This window comes from Phyllostomus discolor, chromosome X (genome assembly GCF_004126475.2).
Source record: "Phyllostomus discolor isolate MPI-MPIP mPhyDis1 chromosome X, mPhyDis1.pri.v3, whole genome shotgun sequence".
Taxonomy (NCBI): domain Eukaryota; kingdom Metazoa; phylum Chordata; class Mammalia; order Chiroptera; family Phyllostomidae; genus Phyllostomus; species Phyllostomus discolor.
The window spans coordinates 38,615,652-38,640,169 of NC_050198.1; the positions used below are offsets into that span (position 1 = coordinate 38,615,652).

The following is a 24,518-nucleotide window of genomic DNA, read 5'->3' on the forward strand; positions in this document are numbered from 1 at the left end:
AGCAACCCTTTGGTTAACAGGCTGGCAGTCAATCCACTGAGCCACACCAGCCAGGGCTATTTATTTATTTTTAGAGACAGGGGAAAGGAGGAAGAAAGATAGGGAGGGAAACATCCAACATATGAGAGATACATTAGTTGGTTGCCTCTTGCTCCCCCCAAATTGGGGGCCTCGTCCACAACCCCAGGCATGTGCATGAGAAGGGCAAACAACCCAGATACAATAAAATCAGAGCTTTGTGGTTTTGTGTTTATTTATTTTCAGACAGAGAGGAAGAAAGGGAGAGAGGAAGAGAAATATCAATGTGTGGTTTCCTCTCGGGCACCCCCTACTGGGGACCTGGCCCCCAACTCAGGCAAGTGCCCTGATTGGGAATCGAACCAGTGATCCTTCGGTTCGCAAGCCAGTGCTCAATCCACTGAGCCAACCAGCCAGGGCTCCATGGAGATGACTTTTATTGGTTGATATCTTTTCTCATTATCGGACTGTGTTTTCCTGCTTCTCTGCATGCCTGGTAATTTTAGACTGGATGCTAGATATTGTGATTTTCCCTTGGGTGCTGGATATCCTTGTAGTCCTAGACATATTTTTTGCCGTCAGTAGTTCTGGATGCTGTTAAGTGACTTGGAAAGACTTGGACCCTTTAGAGTCTGGCTCTGAGGGTTTGCTGTGTGGGCCCTTTCAGAATGGGAGTCATCCCCCCCCACACACACACAGGCACTACTGACGCAAAACCCTTGGGAGCGCCCTGCCCGATGCCTCCCAAATTGTGAGCGTTACCATCCTGGCTGGCGGGGACAGCCACCAGTCCCTGTCCAGCCTGAGCTCCCGGCATGGTTCCCTTTCATCCCTCCAGGTAGTTCTCCCCCGGCCTCATGTACTCTCCTCACACGCTTGTGCTGAGCCGCGGTCTGCGGAATACTCCAGGGGGACCCTCTGCGGTTAGGCAGCGTCCTCGCCCTGCGCCACGCTCTTCCCTGCGGTCGTCTACCTCGCTCACTCTAGGTGCTGAGAATTTCGGTTCCATCTCCTCAACTCGGGCTGTCCATGGGGCTCTGCCAGGAAACTCCCTGTCCGGACACTCGGCTGCGGCAAACGCAGGGCAGACCTCTCGTTTCTCGAGTCCCAGAGATCACTGCCCGTCATCACTCGATACCCGTCATCTTTACACCCTGCGTTTCATACACTGCGTCTGGTTTGGGGGGGTTCTTTCAAGTGAGCGGCAGCGTAAATCCAGTCCCCGTTACTCCATATGTGTGAACAGGGCCAGCCGTTGCAGAGCGTGGAGAACTCTGACGTGGTGAGCTGCGGGGAGAGAGCGGCTGATGCTGTCCCTGGGGTAATGGTGGAGGTGGTCATGATGAGGCCGACGAAGAATGTCCCCTGACAGCATGCAGCAGCTGTAGTTGCTACAGGTAGGGTGTCTTTGTCCCTAGGTTTTTTTTTTAAGATTATATTCGTTTATTTTTAGAGAGTGGGGAAGGGAAAAAGGGAGAGAAACATCAACGTGCAAGAGATACATCCATTGGTTGCCTTTTGCCTGCCCCCAACTGGGTACCTGGCCTGCAGCCCAGGCATGTGCCCCAACTGGGAATAGAACCAGTGACCTTTCGGTTTGCAGACTGGCTCTCAACCTGCTGGGCCATACCAGTCCAGGGCTCTCTGGCTTTTTCATAGAAATGATTCTTAAGTTCTTATTTATTGATGGATAGATGAGAATTTAGCTCTTTTACACAATCTACTCTGCTTCCTCTTCTCTTTCCCAAGTGGTTCTTTTCAATTCTTGGAATTTTTTTCCCATTGAGGTAAAAGTTCACCTAGTTTAGTTTTTCTCATCCAAGTACTAACCAGGTCCAACTTTGCCTAGCTTCTGAGGTCAGACAGGATTAGGCACGTTCAGAGTGGTATGGCTGCAGACTCACCAAGTTTAGTTTTTCATAGTGGTAATTTCTGTAATTTCACAGTGGTGATTTTTAAAACCACCTTCTTTTATGTGCTCTTTTTCCTTCCTGCATGGTTCTCCCGAGCCACCTGCCTGCACAGCTGTCATCTTGGGACCTCCCTTTGGGCTTGAGTCCTCATGCTAGATCAACTGGCTTTCCCTTTATTCTTTTACCTCTCCTTTTTGTTTGTTTGCATCTGAAATCAGGTTTAGCGAGGTGTAATTCCCATAGTATAAATGTCCGCATTTAGTGTCGCAGGTTCAATTCCCAGTCAGGGTACATGCCTGGGTTGCAGGCCATGACCCCCAGCAACCGCACATTGATGTTTCTCTCTCTCTTTCTCCCTCCCTTCCCTCTCTAAAAAATAAATAAAATCTTAAAAAATTAATTAAATAAATAAATGTCCGCATTTTAGGTGTACTGGTCTAGGACTTCGTCAGATACATATACATAGTCATGTAACCACCACCAGAGTCTACCATGTTGGCCCCATGGATGGGCTGCTGAAACTGCTTGCAGCTTTAACATCTAGGTCAGGCCACAGAACTGATCCAAACCTGCTGTGGGGTTCCCTCCCCCCCAGAGACAGCCAAAGCCTTCACAGTGGCCTACACAGCCCTACGTGATCCGGCCCACGCCCCCCGCTGTCCTCCCCTCCCCTCTCCACCTTGTTCACTCTGATTCAACCACGTTGGCCTCCTGTCACATCTGAGATACATTAGGCCCACTGCTGCCTCAGGGCCTTTGCACTGGTTCCTTCCTGTCTGGAGCTCTCTTCCCCCCCTGGGGATCCACTTGATTCCCAGATGATCAAATATCAAATATCATTCCTGGCCACTCTATTTAAAATTGCATTCCATTTCCCACCTGCACTATCGTAAGAGGTGGGGGGGTAAGAGGTAGGTAGGTGTATCACGAACAAGATACAACAGGGACAGTAGGGAGTTGTCAGATAGGAAGAGCTATGGGTGCAGCGAAGCCACTGGAGGGTTCTGAACAGAGCAGGACAATGGGACAAGATCCACCTTATATCTTAACAGGACTCCAGTACGTCCCACGCCGAGAATAGGCTGAGAGCAGGCAGGGTAGAAACAGGGATAACTAGTGAGTCCAGGCAAGAGACAAGGGTGCTCGGACCAGGCTGGGGGCAGCAGAGGTAGGGAGAAGGGAGCAGATTCTGAATGGATCTTGAAGGTTGAGCCACCAGCACTTGCTGATGACTTGGACATGGCCTTGAACTTCCTTACATCCTCTGGAACCCTACGATGAGTTCCCCTTCCTCCCATAAGGGGGTCCATTTCACCTGGAGTCCACCAGTCTCTCAACCTGTTTCCCATGTTCCTCGATCACCTACCTGCCCCAAGTGCAAAGCCACAACAGACTGCATTTTCCCAACATTTAATTAGGAAAAAAAATTACATGAACAAAGGAAAACTCATGCAACAAAAGAGGAGAGAATTCGGTTTCCCGGACCATGAGATGGGGTCAGATTCCTCAGAAGAGGCTGAAGAACACAGGAGTAAGGCACTGCCGCCTCGGCCCCTCGGGGCAGGCGCAGGATGGGGCAGCAGAGGGTGAGGGGGTCCAAGGCAAGTGCAGACAATACTGAGGAAGTTTGGCAGTAGGGCCAGGAGAAAGAGAGTTCTGGAGCACCCAGGACCAGGGCAGGCCCCAGAACGCGTCTAGTTATAGCTCTCCAGCTGCGTGGAGAGCACAGGCCCTGTGAGAATGTACAGTCCAACTCCCAAGAAGTTTGGAGACGGATGCTGTGGCCCAGCTGCGGGGGACCCCTTGGCTCGGCCACAGTCCAAGGGCAGCTTCAGGTGCCTTACCCCTCTCTCAGTGCTGCTGGTGCCGAGGTCCCCTTCTGGGAATGGATAGGGCCAGCCATGGCAAGGGTGAGGTGCCAGAAGCTAGGCCAAGGCTGACAGTGTCACAAGGGAGTCAGGACGACTCAAGGAGAGGTGAATGAGGTTGGCACCATCCCAGGGTGGGGCGACACATATTTACAGATAGAAAGGGTGAGGTGGAGATAAATTAAATAAATAGGTGGTTGGGAGTATAAATAGCAAGGAGGGCAGGGGCTGTCACAACACCTGGGCGCAAGGGCAGGAAGCTGGGGGTATTGCTGCTGCTGGGGTGGGGGGCTTGGTCCTGTCACCCCCTCCCTGCCTGCAGGGCCCAAAGCAAGGCACTAATGAAGGGGGCCCAGGTGTGCTAGGGGCAATTTGGCCCGGTGACCTCGCCTGTGCCACCCCATCCCGGGCTCAGCCCTGAGACCCAGGCATGAGCCCACCCCCTCTTTGATAGGAGGATGGCCCAGGACTGAGAAGCCGCCTCCTCACCGGTTCTGCTACCCTTAGCTGTTGCTGGACATGAGGCTGATGATCTGTTCCAGCTTCTGGCGCAATTTATGCTTCCGACAAGAGACATCTCTGTCCAGAGCGGTGAGAACCTGGGGGGGGGGGATGGGGAAAGGCCCCAGAACTGGGCTCACAGGGACGGGCCTCCTCCTCCTGGGCAAAGCCCTCTCCCCTTGACATCTTGAGCTCTTCCCTCCCTCGGACCTGTTGAGCACATCACTCCTCCCCTGGGGCCCTAGGCACAAGGGAAGGGCTCCACCCTCTCACCTCTGAGCACACCCCCTGTCTTCTCCTGGACCCCAAATCCTCCTCCAACTGCAGAACTTTCTTCTCCTCTCCCAAGAGTTGTCTGGACTCATTGTACCCAATTTCCCTACTCCCATCCCCTCTGAATACCTCCCCCCAAAACCTCTCTTGGCCAGGTCTCCACGATCTTGTCACCAAACCCAGCCAGCGTTCTTGGGCCCCCTCCCCCTTGACCATCAGCAGGACCTGCCAGCCAATCACTCCCTCCTTCCTGACCCTCCTCTGTAGGCAGTGGTGGGGGTTCCTCACACATGTTCCAGGATCAGCTCTGTACTCTTGGGGTCCTTCCCACCCCACTGGCCACCCCCACCTGTCTCCATTGCTGCTCCCCATCTTCTCTGCCACCTCTGAGTGTCCCAGAGCCCCAGGGCTCAGTGCTTACTTAGGCCACCTCTCCCTCTACACCCACTCTGCTGCCCTTGCTGAGCTCATCCAGGCTCGGGGCTATGTCCTGGCTCCCAAATTCCTATCTCCAGCCAAGAACACACCCTGAAGCCCACACCTCTATGTCCCTTGCCACCTCCTCCAGTCACAAATCCCACAAGCCCCACAAAGGGCTTCCCACCCACCCCGTGCTCCTGGCCCTCAACTCTAGTCAGTGGCTTCTCTTCTGATCCCTCATATCCCAGCACTGAGGACAGTGTCACCTGTGCTAGCCTAGGGCCCTGCTTCAGGGGGTGAACATAAGCAATCTGAAAGATGGGCTCCCTACAGCCTCCATCCCCTTCACTTCCTCGAGGCACAACTCAACTCCCACCAAGTCCCCTGCCTTTGTCACCCTGGGAGCAGCACACACCTCCTGGCGGTACTTGGTGACATAGAAGTAAAGCTCACTGAGTGCACTTAGGACACTGAAGTCGCTGGCATGGAGGCGGGACTGTTCCACCAGGTAGGCATCCATGTCCTGGTCACTGATGGACGCCATCTTTGCAATATCCCGGTAGTACCTGTTGAGACCTGCCGTAGGTCACACGGGCAGGTGGCACAAAAGCCAAACTCCCTGCCCTGGTTGCCAGGCCAGCCTCTAGGCCTTCTTCCTGTGGTTGGCCCACCTCAGACAAGCCCACCCCAAAAGGGAAGCTCCAGCCTCCCCCAGCCCACAGCAGGTTCCCCCCACCTGCCTGGCCCTGCCTCCCCCAGCAGGGGGCCACAGGATAGGGCACACCTCTCTACCCAACTCTTGTAGTTGGGGATGTCCTTGGCATAGAGGAGCTTATTGGAGGGTGAGTCCTTGCCCAGGCGGTGCTCAGACGTGGAGCAGGAGTCCATGAAAGTCTGTGCCACCACCGACAGGCAGGCGTCTGTGATGCTGCTCTTGTGGATGTCGAACACGAACTGCGGATTCTTAATCACATTCACCCAGAAGCGCAAGGGCAGGCTGAACAGAGGGACACACACATGCGGTTCCCTGGTCTCCCCATGAGCACCCTGTCATCACTGTTCCCCCCAGGGTTCCTGCCTGGCTGGCCCACACCTTGTCCTGAGCAGTAAGACTGATGCATTTAGGGTTAACAGCCTTTTCTTTAAGTTTCTGCCAGAGACATAAGAGTAAACACCTACCACTCGGGCTGAGCTACCAGAATCTCTGCCCAGTGCAAGGCCCTGAGGACTAAGAGCCACCTGTGGGTAATGGCCCCACTACCAACCAGCCAAACATCCCATACAGCCCAGCTCCAAATTGCGCTCACTCGCCCTCTTTGCTTAGTGGAACCATGAACTCTAGTCCTCTCCTGCCTGGGTGACCACTCCAGCTCCCATCAGTTGTCCTGACCCTGTGGCCCCTGAGTCTTGCCAAAGCCATCAGCCTCTTTTGACCACCCACCCCAAGAGGGGCCAGCAGGGGTAAGGCACAGGGCAATACCAGTTGCTCTTCCAGGTATGGCGTACGTCAGGGTCACTGATCTGGTGCTGGTCGGCCTGCTCGTCCAGAAAGTCAAACATGTACTTGATAGCCAAGGGCAGGGCAGAGCCCCGGTGTGCCGTGCTGAACACGGTCTCAAAGAGGTCGTCCACAAACTTCTGCAGCGTGCCCTGTGGGGGCACGGCAAAAACACAGGCTATGAGGGAGGCGGGTGAGGATGTCCCCATAGTAGGACAGATGGGGGACAGGTTTGGCAATAAGCAGGGCTTCCCTGCTGGGCCAGCACACCCCTGAGCCGGGGTGGCACGGGGCGGCACAGGGCGGGCCCACACCTTGGTGGCCAGCAGCCGCGTCAGGTAGATCTCTGAGACCATCTTGCTTCCACGGTCCCCCTCACGGTGGTCGGCATGGTCATGGTTCTTCACCAGGTGCCACAGCTTTGTGCCCGTCTCCTGGTCAGGTGTGATCATGGGTGCCCGAGAGCGGAGGCTGTCAGGGCTGCTGGCTGTGCGGAGCAAGCTCTCTGGGGCAGAGGACCAGTTGCCCCTTAAGCCAGTGGGACCACACCAGCCATCGCTGGGGCTCGTGCCCCACCCTGTCCCGAGAGCCCAGCAGGCTGAGAGGGGCCTGTATGCTCTTGGTAGCCCACCCTGCTTCCAACCTCTGAGGAACTGGAGACCTTTCAAGGGCAAGGTCCAGGGAGGTTACCAAAGCCAAGCTGGCTGCTCAGACAAGGACTCCCCATGACAGCTGTCATAGCCTCAAAGGGCACAGGGCCAGCAGAGGCCACCATACTGAGGATACCTACCATAGCGGCTGAGGGAGCGGGTGAAGGTGAAGGAGTTGGCCATGTTATAGGCAGACACTTGTTTGGGCACCAGTGCCACCAAGGAACCATCTGTCACCTGAAGACCCCAGAGACAGAGAGGGGACAGTGCAGGAGGCCGAGGAGCCACGGGGCTCAAGCTACCACCCAGCCAGACCCTGCAGCATGCATGCAGAATAGTCCCCAAGGCTTCCTGAGAAGGCCCTGGGAAAGCAGGGGCCAAAGAAGAAAGGAGCCAAGACCTCTGCTCCTGTGTCATCAGGGCAGGGCCACAGCTCCTAGGTGGCCCTGGGGATGAGTGGCCCCCAGCCACTCACCTGGTAGTGTGCCAGCGAGTTGACCCTCTTCCAGTCACACTCGATCTTAGTGGTAACATCCTCATCCTGGAGAATGATGCGGGCCATGCGGCCCTGGCGCCACTCTGTGGGCCACAGAGTCTTTGAGGTCCTGCTCAGTGTCCCCTGAGACCCTGGGCCCACTCAGAGGACAGAGTCCAAGTGGGGGGGGGGGCACGTGTGTGCCAGTCAAGGTAATGTGGCCACCAGGTGGGATCCAGGAGGACAGGGTGCAGGCCTTACCTAGGTCCATGTCCTCAGCTTTGGGACGCTGGGAGTACGGAATGCCCTTGTACACGGCATCCAGCAGCTTGTCTTTGGCCTGGGTGATACTGTCACAGTTGAGAACCTTCACTGGGACCTGAGTGCTGCCCTCACTATCTGGGCACACACAGTACAGGGTCTGCGGGCGAGGAGAACCACAGGGTGGGTCCTGGGCCAAGTTTCCACACATGCCACCAGGCCCAAATCCTGCCCCCCAGACCCCCCATTCACCAGCGTCTTATAGTCAATCTGCTGCCGAATGAGCTTATCCTCACTCAGGGAATAGCGCGCCTCGCCTGTGATGGCATCGATGGGGCCCTTCTCCATCTGCTGCTTGATGGCACAGTAGAGCAGGAAAAGTGGCTCTCCGGCGCACTCCTGCAGCCAAAGTCGGGCACAGGTCTTGCTGCCTGCCTGACAGCCAGTGACTTCCCCACACCCCACTTCCCGGCAGCCCAACCACCAAGCGCACCTTCAGAAACTTATGTAGCAGGAATGTAAACCAGTTGGTAAGCATCTTCTCAGCCACCGACTCCGTCCTAGGGTGAAAAGGCTACTGGGGCCCTGGCCTGGCAGGGGTTGGGGCTGTTCAGGGGCCAGGCTGGCAGGGGTTGGGAGCTGGGGCTGGGACAGTACCTGCGCAGTAACAGCTTTGGGTGGTTCTTGCTCTCAAGGTTTTTCTCTATGAGGTCTGCCAACAGTTGCTTGAGCAGCCCCGTGGCATAATCAAGGCGGCTCTGCAGGGCCACCATGGTGAGTGAAGCCACGGTGCCACGATCACGCATGGAGAAGCTGCTCTGGGCCTCCAGCGTGTGGATGAAGGTGAGCACGAAGGCGCGGCTATGCAGTAGCTGCCCAAAGAGGCGTAGAGCCTTCTCGACATTGGGGGGGCTCTGTGAGGGACAGAGTATGTCAGAGGGTGCGGCAGTGGCCCTGGGGGTGATGGGGAGTAGGCAAGCCAGGTGGGAGGCTCACATCCAGCTCCTTGAGCACTGGGTGAGCCTCGATGCCTGGGAAGAGCACACGCACGGCATAGGTGCGGTAGTCCAGGAAAGGGATCTGCACCACGTCCATATGGTTCGTCAGCTCGTTGATGTCTGTCTGCAGTTCAGCAAAAGCTGGGAAGGGCAGGGAGAAAAAGTAAGTGGAGCAAGAGGAGTGAGGCACCCAACCCACCCACCCTGCGCCACACCCCTACCCTAGGCACCTTCCTTGCATTCCAGAGCCACTCGGGACTCTAAATTGTCCATCTGGAGTTGGAGCCGCTTGAGTGTGCGGTCTGCATCCTGAGTTTTGCGCTTGTAGGCGACCAGCACAGCGGTGATGGCTAGCAGCAAGAGCCCACCCCCTGCTGCCAGCCCCACCATGGCTGGCAGCGTCAGTGCCCGCTCAGCTGTGATGTGTAGGGTGCCCAGCCAGAACTCCAGGCCGCCCACCAGCACCTATGGGGATAGGCTCACAGTGAGCTGACCCCCATACCCATCCCACACTGCCCTGGTGCCCTTCCCACCCCCACCCACCCACCATGACAGGCTGCCGGCCTGTCTGACTGGGTGAGTCACAAAGGAGTTGCGTGTCTGAGACGGTGAGTGCACACGGCTGGCCCCCAATCAGCACGGTGTAGTTGAGGCGGGAACTGCCAGCTGCCACGGGGATCAGATTCTTGCCCTGCATGTGGAGGGCATGGTCAGCCAAAGCTCCCCATCACCCTGCCCCTCATAGCCCCTGCACCCCGCTGGCACCTTCAACACTACGTGGGAGCCAGGTTTGACATCCAGGACGCCAGAGGGTCCGAGCGGTTCAAAGCTGGGGTCAGGGTAGTAGGTGAAGGACGACCGGTTGAAGGAGCGGGCTGTCTGCACATGGTCGAGCAGGAAGCCAAACTCATCAGGGTGTTCGCCCTGGGCCCGAGGCTGGGGCCGCCCCAGGAAGATGCCAGGGGCCTTGCACAGCATGGCAGTATCATTGATAACCTGGCACGTCTGCATGGACAAGGGCAGGCAGCTCAGCGCATGAGACTGCGCAATGGCAGGAGTGGGGCAAGGGCAGCTGGCACTCACATTGGTGGTCTCGATGCCTCTGTACTTGGCCCGGACCCGGGGTTCTTGAACTGTCAGCAAGTGGGTCCCACTCACGGTGATGGCAGTGCTTCCACTGGGGACGGGGAGAGGGGCATTAGGCCCTGTTCCCCAGTGCCCCCAATCCAGCCCTAGAGAGCTACCAAGGCTGCAGTGGGGGCCTGGGGCCTCTCACACCTCAGGTCACGGGTAGGTGCCAGGTGCTCTGTGGTCAGGAGGATGCTGCCCCCTCTGCCAATAAAGGCTCAGGTTTAGAGGAGGTATACTTTGATGTCCAAGGACCCAGGTGCCAGTAAGGCCCCGGGGATGAGAGCATGGGGACCCATTCTCCCTAGGCTCTTACTTGATGATGCTCCAGGTGGGCTCAAGGTGAGTGACAGTGGGGTCCTGGGTGTAGGTGTAGAGAACTCCAGGACTGGAGATGTTGGCACGGTCAATGGCCAGGGTGATGGGGGCCTGGCTGGGGCCCAGGGTGGAAACAGGCGAGATACACACGATTGCTTCGGCATCTCTCCTGTGTCAGTGAGTGGAATGCTCTGAGCAGGTGGCCCAGGGACCTCACGGGCCCTGCCCCGCCCCGCCCCTGCAGTCCCTACCAAATGCCCATCCCAAGACTGGCAGGGCCCCACCCACCTCACAAACTGGCACTCGCCATCTCTCACGATCACTGTGACCTTGCTGCCAGCATCTAGAGAGTTTCCAGAGATGGTGAGCCTCGTGCCCCCCGAAGCCGGGCCCCGACTGGGACTCACACGGTCGAACGTTGGGGTCTGTGGGAGAAGCAGTCCCTGAGGGGAGGGAGAAGGCAGCCCAGTACGGGCCATACCCTCTCAGAAGGGGAGGGCATGCGTGGGAAGGAGTGGGCGGCTCACACACCACAAAGCTGTAGAGCTGCTCTGACTGCGTTCGGAAGTCGGCAGAACAGTCACCCACACAAAGTTCCACCGGCCCCGGTGGTGGACTGGGCACCAGCGACTCCTCCATCTCACATACGATCCTAGGGGTCAGAGAATGTCAGAGGCAGCCTTGGAGCACAAGCCTGAGGGTCTGCACAGCCACACTCACCTCTCGGCGCTGATGTACTCAGCGGGGATGGAGTTGCAGCGCACACCAGCCACCCGAAGGCCCACCTCTCGGTAGGTGAGGCCCAGGTTCTCGCCCACGATGGTGACTTGGGTGCCTCCCTCCTTGGGCCCCATGAGTGGGTGGATCTGCAGAACAGAACAGGAGGTGAGAGGGTAAGCCCTGATTCCCAGGTGCCCAACGTGCGGAAGGTGTGGGACGCTAACCTGGGCAATGCGGGGGTGGCTGCAGCGGGTGCCCTTCTGGCTTGGGTGCATCCAGTTGGTTTTGGGAGCCGGACAGTGGGCCCGCAGCTGGCACCTGTGCTCTGAGACGCACCAGCCACAGTTGAAGCGAGGGTCGGCCTTCAGGCAGAGGCCGCAGCTGGGTCGCTGTGCCCAGCACTTATATAGAAGAGCTGTGGGCACAGAGGGCACTGCTGGAGGGCAACTATGGGGAGCTAGGGCCACCAAGGGCCATGACAGAGGGCCCCGGCTTGTGCAAACTTTGCCCCTGAAGGCAGGTTCCTCAACCCCATCTCACTCCTCACCTCGGAAGGTTGCAGGCTTGTCGATGGGGAAATCTCCATCCCACACCACAGAAAAGTCCAGCTCAGTGTCACCATAGTCATCACCTTCATAGGAGTACTGGGGGAGAGGGACCACATGACCCCTCGGGTCACCTGCCCCAGCTACCTGAGGCTTCCAGGCCAGTAAGCTGGACACAGACCCAGGGTAGGCGCGGCAGGGGAGCCTCACCGAGGCATTCTGGCACTGCACGCTGCTGCTGTTGAAGCGCACAGCGGGCACCCGCTGCTGCCGCCCCTGTACTCGAACCACACACTCGTAGTTCTTCTGGCCCGACTGGGGCTGTGGCAGGTTCTTGGCCCGCAAAGTAAGAGGCTGCATGACGCCAACTGGGATCAGGAGGTCCCCGCTGGGCAGGATCTCAGGACAGCCCTGGGTGGGGGAGAACTCCCGTCAGCCACGCACCAACTGCTGCTATATTGGCCCAATTGGGCCAGCCCTGCATTGAGGAAACTCCAAGAAACCAACAAGATCAAAGGCAAAAAAGGCAGAGGCCAGCCCACACATAACCCAGCCCCCTCGCATGCAGCACCCGCCTCACCTCAGGGCTGTGGACCCTGCCTTCTTGGAAGGAGCACTCGTGGGGGTGGCTGGTACACACATGGCGGTACTTACACCAGTGGCAGGGGTATGGGCTGCCAACGCAGGACACACACCTGCAGGGGAAAGGCTTCGGAATCAACAGAGAAGGCCAGACCTGCCCCCTCACCACCCCTCCTATGGGACACACAGGGAACCAAAGGAGGAAGGTGCCAGGGCCCTTCCCAGGCCTACACAACACAGCAAGGGTTGAAGTGACATGGGGAGGACAGAGGTCAGGAAGGCCAGTACTCACGACTGGAGGACGCTGCAGTTGTAAAAGACAAAGTCAGTCCCAGCAAACCTCACCCCAGTCTCCTTGGAGAGCAGCTGCAGCCGCACAGTGCGGGTGGCACCTGCAGCAAACCCAAGGGTAGCTGTGAAGCAGCCAGAGCCAGAGAGTGCCCCCCTCCCCAGCAGCCCCAGCCACTGACCATGCCCCCTGGTGAGAGCCCGGAGCTCCTGGAGAGAGGGCGAGGGGCAGCGCAACTCCCCGGAGGGCAGCAGAATGGCCTCGTTCTCTGTCACCTCCTCGAAGGCACAGCTCACGCCTGCGCTGAGGTCTGGCACATTACGCATGGCCACAGTCAGCTGGGGAAGGCAGAGGACTCAGCAGGGTATGCCCCCAACAAACTAATGCATTGGCCCACCTCCCACACGCACATTACATCACTTACCTGTACCCCAGGTGATGTCACTGATACATTGTTGGGTCGGACCCGCACCTGGACACACTTGCTCAGCTCCTCAGCAAAGCCATGTGGGGCTGAGGCACCTGGGCAGGCCCCTTCTCGACAACATCTGCATGGGGTCGACAGCGGATGATGCTTGACAGCATCCACAATGTCCAGAGCCCGTCCTGCACCTGCCCTGGGAGGGCCCTATCCAGGGCTCAGTGGGGGCCCAGGGAGGATAGGGTAGAGCTGGCTCAGCCCACAGTGCCGTGGCCCACAGGGTCCAAGTGACCTCACTTGGGGTGGAGCTTCTGCTCATTAGCTGGAGAAAGTGGAAGGGGAGGGAGGGGAAGGCCTAAAGGGCCCACTGAGAGAAGTGACCACGTGGGCGAGGGCAGGTACTGTCCTCCCGAACCAACAACAGGCCTGGGAGGCTCACCGAGGAACAGAGCCTCACCGAGCCCATGATCTGCACCCAACCCCACGCCCAACCCCGCGCTGCCTCCCTCACCTGTGCAGCAGCACACACCAACCACAGTGCGGGTCCCTGGAGCCCAGGCAGGCCGCGCAGCTCACGTACTGCTCACAAGTCTCCACTGGGAGCTGGCTCACCTGGGGACAATCTTATCAGCACCCACCCCACACCCACACAGCCGCCCACCGCCACCCGCCTCGGGCCCACCTGCTTCTCACTCAGGAGGTAGATGTGCCGGTGGTCAGGGCTGAAGAGCAGGTCTCGAAGTATGGGGCTGCCATCCACCACAGGCACTGTCTCGTATAGGTGGGCATTCTGGGAGCCATCAACTCGTACCTGGGCCACAAGACCAGGGAAGAGGGATGACCAGTCAGTCTGATGCCACAGCAGCACCCCCTGTACCCAGGGTGTCCTCTTCTAGAGCCAGGAACTCCCCAGTTTGTGGCCAGGCTGAAGCCAGGGCCTGGCAGGGCTCACAGCGACCTTTCCCTGCCCCCACAGTCTCCATGAGCAGGGGAAGGAGGGCTCAAAGGCCATCCCCTGGAGGGCCTTGAGGGTGACTCAGCCAGCCAGAAAACACTCCCAGGAGATAGAGACAGAGAGATTATTGATGCCTAGGTATGGGGGATGGGAGAGAGCGGTGATGGCCAAAGGGGAAGAGGTTTTTAGGGTGATGACAATGTCCTGGAATGAGACAGTGGTCAGGGCTGCACAACTCTGCAAACTGACTAAAACCACTGGAATGTGTTCTTTAAGCAGGGGGAATGTACGGGATGGGAATTATACCTCAAAAAAGCTGTTGAAGTGACAAGGGCCCAGGAAGGGAGCAGACCCAGCCCAAGACCTCAGCAGCTCCCTTCACAAACCTTCCCCCAATCACCACCCACCCCCGTCACCTGGGGAGAGCTCCAGTATTGCCAGGCAGGCACGGAGAGGATGTGGAGGCCATCCTGACTGTGCTTTAGAACACACCCGGACTCCCAGGGGCTCACCTCCCCATTTCACACCACCCCCCGTCCGGGGACAGAAGCAGCTATGGCTCTGCTGCACACAAGGGGACAAGAGGGAAAAGATGGTTGTGTGTGTGTTCATTTGACTAGGAATCCAGCAATGACAACTGAGCCATGGCTACCTCCTCTCCCGCCAGGGAGGCCCCAGGATAGGTCTGGTCTCTGTCCCCATGGACACAGGAAGCCAGCAATTGAGGCTGAAGCGAGCAGCATGCTGGCACAGGTGATGGCTGCAGCAGCTGCCTGTAGATCCTGGCCAGTCTCCTGGGGCCCAGCCTGGGAGGTCCTCCTTCCCCTGTGGGCTGTGTACTGTCCAGGGTCTCGCAGGGCTCACTGCACATTCCTGTCCCCACCCCTTACCCCATGATCTCACAGCCTGCCCCAGTCGCCACGTGCCAAGGGGGCCAGGGCCTACCTTCTTCAGACTGCCGCTGCGAGTGCCGATGAAGACCACAGAGTGCTGGTGGTAGGTGTAGGCAGCCACGCTGGCCATGCCGTCGGTACTGTCGGCCAGCAGGGGCAGCCCCTCGATCACATGCAGGCCACCCAGTGGCTGGTTCAACACCAGCCCGCAGAAGTTTCCATTTATCTGCATGGGCTGGTGAAACAGGATAAACGCACGTGAGCATCAAAGCTTGGGGACAGCAGCAGGACAGAGGTCATGAGACCCCATGTTGAGGAAGGGAGCAGGATCTGGAACTTGATCCTCGCCACCTAAGACCAACCACTTGCCCTGGACCCCACAGGAAATCGGGGGCTGACGAGAGAGATGGAGGAGGGAGAGGAGGCAGGGACGCATAAGGAGAACGACGAGGCATGGGCCTGCGAGATGAGCCAGACTGGGAGATGGTCACTGACTCAGCGAGGGACACCCATCAGAGACAGCAAGAAGCACCACATTGGGAATGGATGGAGGGGTGGGAAAGCACAGAGGTGGTCCACAAGTAGGGAGCACCCACCAAAAGAGACAGTGAGAAGGCAGGCCAGGGGAGAAGGACAAGCAGCAGATGCAGGGAGAGGGCAAGAGAAGACAGGGCTTCCTGAGAGGGAGAAGCAGATGTTCCCAGGCCAAAGCCCGCTGTGCTCACAGTGTTGATGCAGGGCAGCTCCTTGTTGAGCAGCCAGGGCAGGGCCAGTGTGCCTTCCCCTCGATAGCAGGACTGTATGCGGCGCCGGATGTGGGCATTGATGGTGCTAAGGGTAAAGAGACAGAGGACGGTCTGCCGGGGCGGGCTTGCCCGGTTCTTCTGGCCCTGAGAGAAGATAGTAAAGAGGATGTCCTCGTCGGCCGGCACACCCAAGGCCTGGGCCAGTAGCAGGCCAGGCTTGGCCAGGTGGGCACTCTGCACTAAGCGGTACTCCACACCACGCCAGGAGCAGCCGATGGGAAACTCCACATATGAGTAGAACTCCGAGTCCCCTGCGCACATGCGCACGATCTTGGATGTGAAGAATTTCTCGCCCGCTGTGTCCAGCAGTGTCTGCTGGGTATCCAGCTGCAGTGTCAGGAAGTACACGAAGGAGGCACTCACAAAGCCGTAGACGTAGTAGATGTCAAAGGCGGGGTACAATGACAGGGTGTCTGAGGGGATCTTGATCTGTGAGGAGACAAACTCATCCTGGTACACCTGGAGAGCAGGTCGAGGAAAGAGCATGGGACGAGACCTGGGTCTGTCATCAACCTCCCAAACTCTGGCCCTTCAGCCCCCCACAACATGGTCCCCCCAGGGCTTCCCTCATGACCTCCCCTGGCCCACAGTCATAGGAGCCCAGACCAGAAGACAGGGTGAGCAGCCCTGTCCTGTGCCTCAGCCCATCCTCCTGTCCTCAGAAGCTTGTCCTCTCTAGGACCAGGGTTCTTCCAGAGGTGGAGCCAGGACAGAGTGAAGGCAGGAGGGAAACAGGTGCTGGCACTTGAGAGGGGCAGGAAGAGAGGCAAGGGGAGGAGGGTGAACAAACAGGCAAGCTCACCCACCAGACTAAACATGTCGGCACTGTCCTCATCACTGATGAGCTTGCGGGAGCTCAGTGTGGGGAAGTACTCAGACTTGCCATCCACGGCAGTACCCACAAACAGCTTGCTGGGCCCCTGGCCCTGCTCCACGATGACACCGGCCATGGAGTCGGGCTCCTGGGCCCCCGATAAGTAGTGCTCCTTTCGGTGGTGGGGCTCCCCCAGCTTAAAGAGGTCATCCAGGCGCAGAAACTGGCAGATGCCTTGCCAGATGCTGCCACAGGCCACCAAGCGGCGGGCAGCATAGTCTATGAGAAGCAGCTTGTTCACATTGTCCACAGGTGCCAGGCGGTGGGTGCACACGCGCATACTGGGGGGTGGGTAGCAGCGAGCATTGTCCTCAACAGGCCCTGTGACATGGGCCCGTAGCTCGGTCAGGTTGGGGGCCAGCTTGAAGACTCGGTTCACTGCGCCCACAAATACCTCCCCAGTCACCCGGTGCACAGCCAGGTGGGTGAGTGTGGTATCTGTCACGGAGAAGGCAGTGAAGGGCCTGCTGCCACCCAAAGCTTCCCCCATGACAAGGAAGAGCAGCAGGAGGAGGTTGACAGTGGGCATGGCAGGCGGCTGCACCCCAGGACGAGCCTGAGGAGAGATGGTGAATGCAAGTCAGAGGTCAGAGCCCCCTGGCTCAGGCTGCCAGCCCTCCTCCTGCTCCAGGACCCCCAGCAGGCTAAGCTCCATGCCACAGTGGGTGAAAGCCACTCAGTCACCTACCACCACACCAGAGCCAGAGCCCCAGATGGTGACCGTGGCTGGGAAAGGAGGGGCTTCCACCAAGGCGCATGAGTGAGCAGTAAGAGCAGGCAGGCTTGGGGGCCATCAATCATCCCCCACCCCCCACCCCTGGAAAGGAGCCAAGAGGCCTTGCCTCAATTGGGCCACACCCAAGGGGGCAGTGGAGCCAGATGCTGAGAAAGGCAGGGAGGGAGGCCCTCCTGGAATGAGACCCGAACACCAGATCCCAGAGCTGAGAGCAACTAGCCACATACAAGAGCCACTGTAGACAAACCCCAGGCCACAGACACTACCCACGCCCAAGTTGGGGGAAGGGGAAAAGCAGGGAGAGAACAATCACAAGCCAGGGCTGGGTTGGGGGGTGGAAACACCACCCCAGAATGGCAGAGCCACCAGGAGCCCTGGGACAGAGGTCTGGGGCAGCAAGGCCTGAGACTGGACCCAGAACCACAACCGCATTTCCATTCCTGGCCCCAGCTGCCCCCTCGCCCCGAGGGCCTCCCTCAGCTGGCTGTCCAGGAGCGTGCCGTCTGGCCTACCGGCTGCAACACAAAGCCAAGTCTCGCCTGCCCACCCCCACCCCCAGCCAGGCACCACGGAGACAGACATAAGTCAGGCTCTGCTCACGCACAGCCAGACAGATGGCCCAGGCAGTCCTGCACGGCTCTGCCTCCATATCCAGAGGTTAGCTGGAGAAGGAGAGGTGCCAGGGGGCCCAAGGAACCCTATGAAAGGGGAGCATAGTCTCCAAATACAGAGACTCTGGGGAAATGGGGTGTGGGCCGTAAGGACAGGCCACACCCAGCTGTCCCGCCAAACCCAGGTGGCAAAGATAGCAGAGCAGTGTCATAGCAGACATAGCTTAGTGCTACCCTCCCAGTGCCCAAGCCTCAGGGGAGACACAAGGTACCCAGATTCAGGGTGGGGTGGGGGATGCAGGGAACCAAATCACGGAGGTGCAGAAGAAAGGAAAAAAATGCATTTGCTAGAACAAGGAGCAGGCCTAGCTTGAAACTGCAAAGTTTCAGCTCAGACTGATCACCTCGTCAGGGTTCTTTTGTCAGGTCCACATCCTGGACCCCTAATGCAACAGCCAAAGAAAGGAAGGCAAAAGAAGACAGACTGCATCCCACCCTCACCTCCTGCACACTCAGCAGGAACACAAGCCTAGGAATGGGGACCAGGACAGGTCCGGAGGGTGACCTGGAGAGGCAAGATCTGCATCCCAAGCCCCCATTCCAACCCATACCTGTACTTGGGAGTCAGGGGCATCACAGGCACACCCACCTCTCTGCTACAGCCCAGCCAGCAGAGAGCCGAGGATGAGGACTGCCCCTAGCAGAAACAGGGCTCCAGAGCCGGTTCCCCAGAGCTCCCATTGCCGGCTACCATGCTGCTAGCCAGGCTCGCCCTGCCCCCACCAGGGGCACCCCTCGGCCGACCCACGGGGACCCTAGTGGATGGAGGCGCCACAGCAGTCCTTGGAGAGGCTGCTCCTCCACCACAAAGGGTCCTCATTGGGAAGGGGGGCTGGGCTTGGAGTGGCCGTCCCTACCGGCTCCGTGCACGAAGGACCAGTCAGGCCAGTGCCCAAGGAGCAGGAGGAGAGGTAGGGCGCGACCCCCTTTAAGGTTGACAGAACCCTCGGAATGCCCAAGCCCCTGCTGCCGAGTAGGCTGGCCCTGCATGGGTGACAGGGGATGGCGGCCACCTACCTGTCCCTCTGCCGCCTCTGGCTCCTGGTGGCCGCCCGCCAGCCACGTGGACGCGCCCCCGATCCCCACACGGTCCCCCCACCGCGCCCCACGTCCCGCGCCCTATGCCCCGCGCCCCACTGCCGCTGCCGCTACCGCCACTGCCGCCGCCGCAGCCGCCGCCGCCCACACACTGGGCAGGCCCGCGGCCGCCAGGGCCTTTTAAACACGGACCGTACCACCGCGCCGGGCGGGGGCGCCCAGGAAGGGCTGGGCGGCCGGGCGTAGGGGCTAGGGCCGCTCTTCTTCTGGGTCGGTGGAAGGACCAGAGCGCAGCCCGAGCCCCGTGAGCCGCCGGGGTCCCAACTCAAGGAACTGACAGCCCCCCCACTTGCGCAATGGCCGCGTCCGCAGCGCGCGCCTGTCTCCCTCCTCCCCACCCGCTGCCTCGGGCAACCCTGGGACCCGCGCGCGCCCACGCCACACCCCCTTGGGCCGGGGGCGCGCGCACCCCTAGCTCAAACGCGTGCCGGCCCCGCCCCACCCTAGCGCTTGGAGTGATGCCGGGGCCACCTGCTGCCGATGTGCAGCCTCCCTAGTCTCTCAGGCGCACGCCAGCCAAGAATTCTGAGGTCCTTCCTTAGGACACTCTACCCCTAATGGTCGGTAAATAACCTGGAGGGCCCACGACTAATAATATGCAAATACCCAGCCCAAGGACTTGAGGCTGTCACCATTTACACTTGGCCCCTTCCGCAGCCAGACACCAGAATGGGAATCTGGTGCTTTCATTCCCTTGCTTTCCACCCATAATTCAACTATCATATAAGTCATTTAAATCACATTTAAAGTGTGACATTCAGCCCTGGCTGGTGTGTCTCAGTGGACTGAGTGCCAGCGTGCGAACCAAAGGGTTGCAGGCCAGGTCCCTAGTAGGTGGTCTGTGAGAGTCAACCACGCATTGATGTTTCTCTCCCTTTCTTTCTCCCTCTCCACCCCTCTGTCTGAAAATAAATAAATAAAATATTTTTTTAAAATAAATAAAATGTGACATTCAATAACAGTATGTTCACAAAGTTGTGTGAACACCCCCACTATGGAATTCCACAACATTTTTGTCACTCTCAAAAGAAACCATTAGCAGTCACTCCCCAGCCCCCCTCCCTCCAGCCCCTAGCAATGGTTAATCTACTTTCTGAGTAGGATTTGAGTGTTCTGGAAGTCTCATATGTGTGGGTTCGTGCAGTATTCATGTTGTCTTTCGTGTCTGGCTTCTTGTACTTACCATAGTGTTTTCAAGATTCATCCATGTTCTAGCATGCATCAATACTTCATTTATTTTTTAAGGCCAAATAATATTCCATTACACAGATAGGCCACATTTCATTTTCCATTCATCAATCAGTGGACATTTGGATTGTTATCATCAGTTGGCTATTGTGAATAATGCTGCTAGGAACATCTATGTACAAATTTTTGGATGAACACGTTTTCATTCCCCATCTGCTTAGGAGTGAAACTGCTGAGTCACATGATAACTCTATTTACATTTTTTACATGTTTGGAAAAAGCGCCAAACTGCTTTCAAAAGTGGTTGTACCGTTTTACATTCCCACCAGCAGTGTATGAGGGTTCCGATCTTTTCACATTCTTGCCAAGACTTATTATTAGCTTTTCATTTCTGGCCATCCTAGTGGTCCTGAAATGGTATGCTGTGGTCTCGATGTGTGTTACCTTGAGGACTAATGATGTTGAGCATCTTTTCATGAGCTTATTGGCCATTTGTACATCATCTGAAAGGTTTATTCAAGTTCTTTATGTATTTTTAATAAGATTTTTGTTTTGTTGTTGTTGAGTAGTAGGAGTTCTTTATATATTCTGTATAGAAATCTCTTACCATATACATGATGTCTAAATGTTTCCTTTCATTCTGTGAGTCTCTTTTCACTTTGTTGATAGTGTACTTGGATGCACAGTTCTACATTTTGATGGTGTCAAATTTATTTATCTATTGTTACTTGTGCTTTGGTTGCCACATTTAAGAAACCATTATTAAATCCAAGAACACACGGGTTTAGTCCTATGCTTTATTCTAAGAGTTTTATAATTTTTGCTCTTACATTTAGGTCTCTCCTCCACGTTGGGTTAGTTTTAGTACATGATGTGAGACTGTGGCCCAGCTCGTAATTTCATGTGTTGCTACAATCTAGTTGTCCCAGCACCATTTTTTAGTAGCTTTCCTTTCCTTTTTCTTATTAAAATTCCTCTTTTTCTTTTTCTTTTTTTATTTTATTTATATTTAGAGAGAGAGGGAGGGAGAGAGAAAGAGAGGGAGAGAAATATCAGTGCAAGAGATACATTGATCAATTGCCTCTCACACACCCCCAACTGGGAACCTGGCCCACAACCTGGCCCACAACGCAGGCATGCTCCCTGACTGGGAATCGAACCAGCAACCCTTTGGTTTGCAGGCTGGTACTAATCCACTGAGCCACACCAGCCAGGGTTTAATTTTATTTTTTCATTACAGTTTACATTCAATATTATTTTGTATTAGTTTCAAGTGTACAGCACAGTGGTTAGATAATCATATACTTTACAAAGTGTTTCCATCAGACATTTTCAGTACCCACCTGGCACCATACACAGTTATCACAATATTATTGAGTATATTCTCTGTGCTGTACTTTACATCCCCTTATTCTGTAACTACCAATCTGTACTTCTCAATCCCTTTACCTTTCTCGCCCAATCCTCCAACACCCTCCCCTCTGGCAACCATCAGTCTGTTCTCTGTATCTATGAGTCTGTTTCAGTTTTGTTTGTTCACTTATTTTGTTTTTTAGACGCCACATATGAGTGAAATCATATGGTACTTGTCTTTCTCTGACTGACTTATTTCAAATAGCATAATACTCTCCAGGTCCAGCCATGCTGTTGCAAATGATAAGATTTCATTCTTTTTATGGCTGAGTAATATTTCATTGCATATCTGTACCATGGCTTTTTTATCTGCTCATCTACTGATGGTCACTTGGGCTGTTTCCAGATCTTGGCTACTATAAATAACACTGTCATGAACATAGGGGTGCTTATGTTCTTTCAAATCAGTGTTTTAGGTTTCTTTAAATGTATGCCCAGTAGTAGAATTGCTAAGTCAGAATGTGGTTTTAGTTTTAATTTTCTGAGGTATCTCCTTACTGTTTTCTGCAGTGGCTGCACCAGTCTGCATCCCCTCCAACCATACACTAGGGCTTCCTTTTCTCCCCATCCTTGCCGCATAATAGTATCTTTTAAAGAGCGAAAGTTTGAATTTTTGATGAAGTCCAATTTATCAATTTTTTCTTTTATGATTAATGTTTTTTTAATTTCCAGTCCAAGAAAACTTTGCCTAGCCCAAGGCCACAAAGATTTTCTCTAATGTTTCATTTAGATGTTTTTTAGTTTCAGCTTTATTTTTAGGTCTACAACCCATGTCAGGTTCATTTTTCTGTGTGAACTAAATAGGGTGTATGAGTTTTCTGTGGCTGCCGTAACAAAATTCCAGAGTGGCTAAAACAACAAACATTTCTCCTCTGGTAGTTCTGGAGACCAAAAGTCTGAAATCGAGGAGTGGGTAGGGCCATGCTCCCTCCAGAGGCTCTAGGGGAGGATCTTTCCTTGCTTCTTTCAGCTTCTGAAGGAGGATGGCAATCCTCAGCATTCCTTGGCTTGTATATGTGGCACATGTCTCTCTTGTCAGGTGGCATTCTCCATGTGTGTGTGTCTGTCTCTTCTCTTCTTAGAAGGACACTAATCATACTGGATTAGGGCCTACAGTATGGCCTCATTTGAACTGGATCACGTTTGCATCCAGTTAAAGACCCAGCCTCTACATCAGGTCTCATTCACAGGGGGACAGGACATAAACATATCTTCCCAGGGGACACAATTCAACCATACCATCAGGAATAAGGTTTACTTGTTATTCTCTGACCACTGTGGCTCAGTTGGGAGTTGTCTAGCCAAGCAAAGGGTCGCTGATTTAACTCCTAGTCAGGGCACGTGTCTAGGTTTCGGGCTCAGTCTCCAGTCACAGCATCTGTGACAGGCAACTGATCAATATTTCTCTTCCTCTCTTTCTCCCTCCCTTCCCCTCTTTCTAAAAAAAAATTAATGAATAAAAATATTTCTTAAAGGTTTACTTTTTCGAGTAGAGGTACTTCTCATCAAGATGGCAGCATAGGCAGACATGGCTCACCTCTTTTCACAACCACATCAAAACCACAACTAAAATATAGAACAACCATCACTCAGAACCATCAGAAATCGAGGTGAATGGAAGTCTGACAGCTACAGAATCAAAGAAACCACATCCATCCAGATTTGTAGCAAGGGCACAGATGCAGAATGGGCTGGTTTCTCACCCACATGTGGTGGATAAAAATTTGGGAGGGATATCTCAGGAGTCACAGCCCCACATCAGGCTCCCCAGCCCAGGGTATCAGTGCCAGGAAGGTAAGTCCCTACAACTTCTGGCTGTGAAAACCAGTGGGGATTGAGATGGAGGAAGAAACTTCTGGAGCCCCAAGCAGTTCCTCTTAAAGAACCCACACACAGACTCACCTACTCAGGCTCACTCTCTCTGAGCTCCAGCACCAGAGTGGCAGCGTGAAAGGTACCAGTGGTATACAGGGAGAAACTGAAGTTTCTGACATCAAGGACAGCAGAGGCCACTATCCCTTTTTTAAGCCTTCCCCCTAAAAAAGCCACAGAGCCTGCAAGCTGGTACCATATCTGAAACTCCATCAACCTAGATAACACTGACCTACCCTGGAGATCCGCAGAGACTCTTCCCCACTCAACTTATGGGCCCACCTAAGCTGATTTTCCATATGAATGGCTGGTGTTGGCTCATACTGCACAACTTCCTAAATCCTCTCAAACAAGGACCAGCTGGCCTCAGTGAGTTCCAGGCCAACCACTAGCAGCAAACAGCCTAGATTCACAGCTTGGCTTTGCCTGGGAATCTCCAAGCCCAGCACAAGTAGCAGCCTTCTCAGATTGCTTTATAGCCCAGGCAAGGTGGCCCTGGGCAAAACACAGGTGGGGGCTGACCTTGGCCTGCACCACCCAGGGGACCCCAGGGCCTGCACACCCAGTGGACAGCTACAGACGACATCAGAGCACCACCACCCTGCCCCTGCACACCTAATCCTCCATGGAGGGCAAAGGTTGGTGGTCAGTGGTCACAGCCAGTCTTTACAGCTCACTGGCCTGGGTAAATCCCTCCCATTGATCTGCCGACAGCAACCAAAGCTCAACTACAAAAGAAGGGTGTACTCAGCTCACACGATAGGCACACCTCGAGTACCCAGCTTGAGTGATAGGAGAGGCTGTGCCACTGGACCCTACAGGTAACCTAGTACATTAGGCCATGCTACCAAGACACAGAGTGAAAGCAACTCTACCTAATACATAGACACAAACAGAGGGAGGCTGTCAAAATGAGGATACAAAGAAACATGGCCCAAATGAAAGAACAGACCAAAACTCCAGAAAAAGAGCTAAACGAAATGGAGATAAGCAATTTATCAGATGCAGAGTTCAAAACACAGGTTATAAGGAACTTAGTGAGGACCTCAGCAGCATAAAAAAGACCCAGTCAGAAATGAAGGATATACTAATTGAAATAAAGAACAATTTACAGGAAAACAACAATAGAGTGGA

The 24,518-nt window shown here is 55.5% G+C and overlaps 1 protein-coding gene across 3 annotated transcripts; it reads right to left on the bottom strand.

Moving 5' to 3' along the window:
* Positions 1-3,325: 3,325 nt before the first annotated feature.
* Positions 3,326-19,150, bottom strand: PLXNA3 (plexin A3). 3 transcript variants are annotated; one of them, XM_036016829.1, is made up of 34 exons: positions 18,831-19,148; positions 16,339-16,962; positions 15,896-15,991; positions 15,452-15,616; positions 14,779-14,961; positions 13,561-13,689; positions 13,390-13,490; positions 12,882-13,005; positions 12,639-12,795; positions 12,461-12,560; positions 12,167-12,281; positions 11,797-11,997; positions 11,589-11,685; positions 11,266-11,456; positions 11,042-11,187; positions 10,853-10,973; positions 10,610-10,746; positions 10,320-10,490; positions 9,959-10,052; positions 9,641-9,880; positions 9,423-9,566; positions 9,106-9,340; positions 8,874-9,016; positions 8,535-8,791; positions 8,371-8,437; positions 8,130-8,276; positions 7,878-8,037; positions 7,617-7,720; positions 7,282-7,378; positions 6,806-6,996; positions 6,474-6,643; positions 5,778-5,990; positions 5,409-5,559; positions 3,326-4,398 (listed from the first exon to the last, which is right to left on the bottom strand). In XM_036016829.1, exons 2-34 carry the CDS (start codon positions 16,933-16,935, stop codon positions 4,303-4,305), a joined length of 5,340 nt encoding a protein of 1,779 aa, XP_035872722.1. In that variant the 5' UTR covers positions 16,936-16,962; positions 18,831-19,148; the 3' UTR covers positions 3,326-4,302. The 3 variants fall into 3 exon arrangements, with proteins under 3 accessions (XP_035872722.1, XP_028378732.1, XP_035872723.1); XM_028522931.2 differs by having other exon boundaries at positions 15,452-15,991; positions 18,831-19,150; XM_036016830.1 differs by lacking the exon at positions 18,831-19,148 and having other exon boundaries at positions 15,452-15,557; positions 16,339-16,498.
* Positions 19,151-24,518: the final 5,368 nt, after the last annotated feature.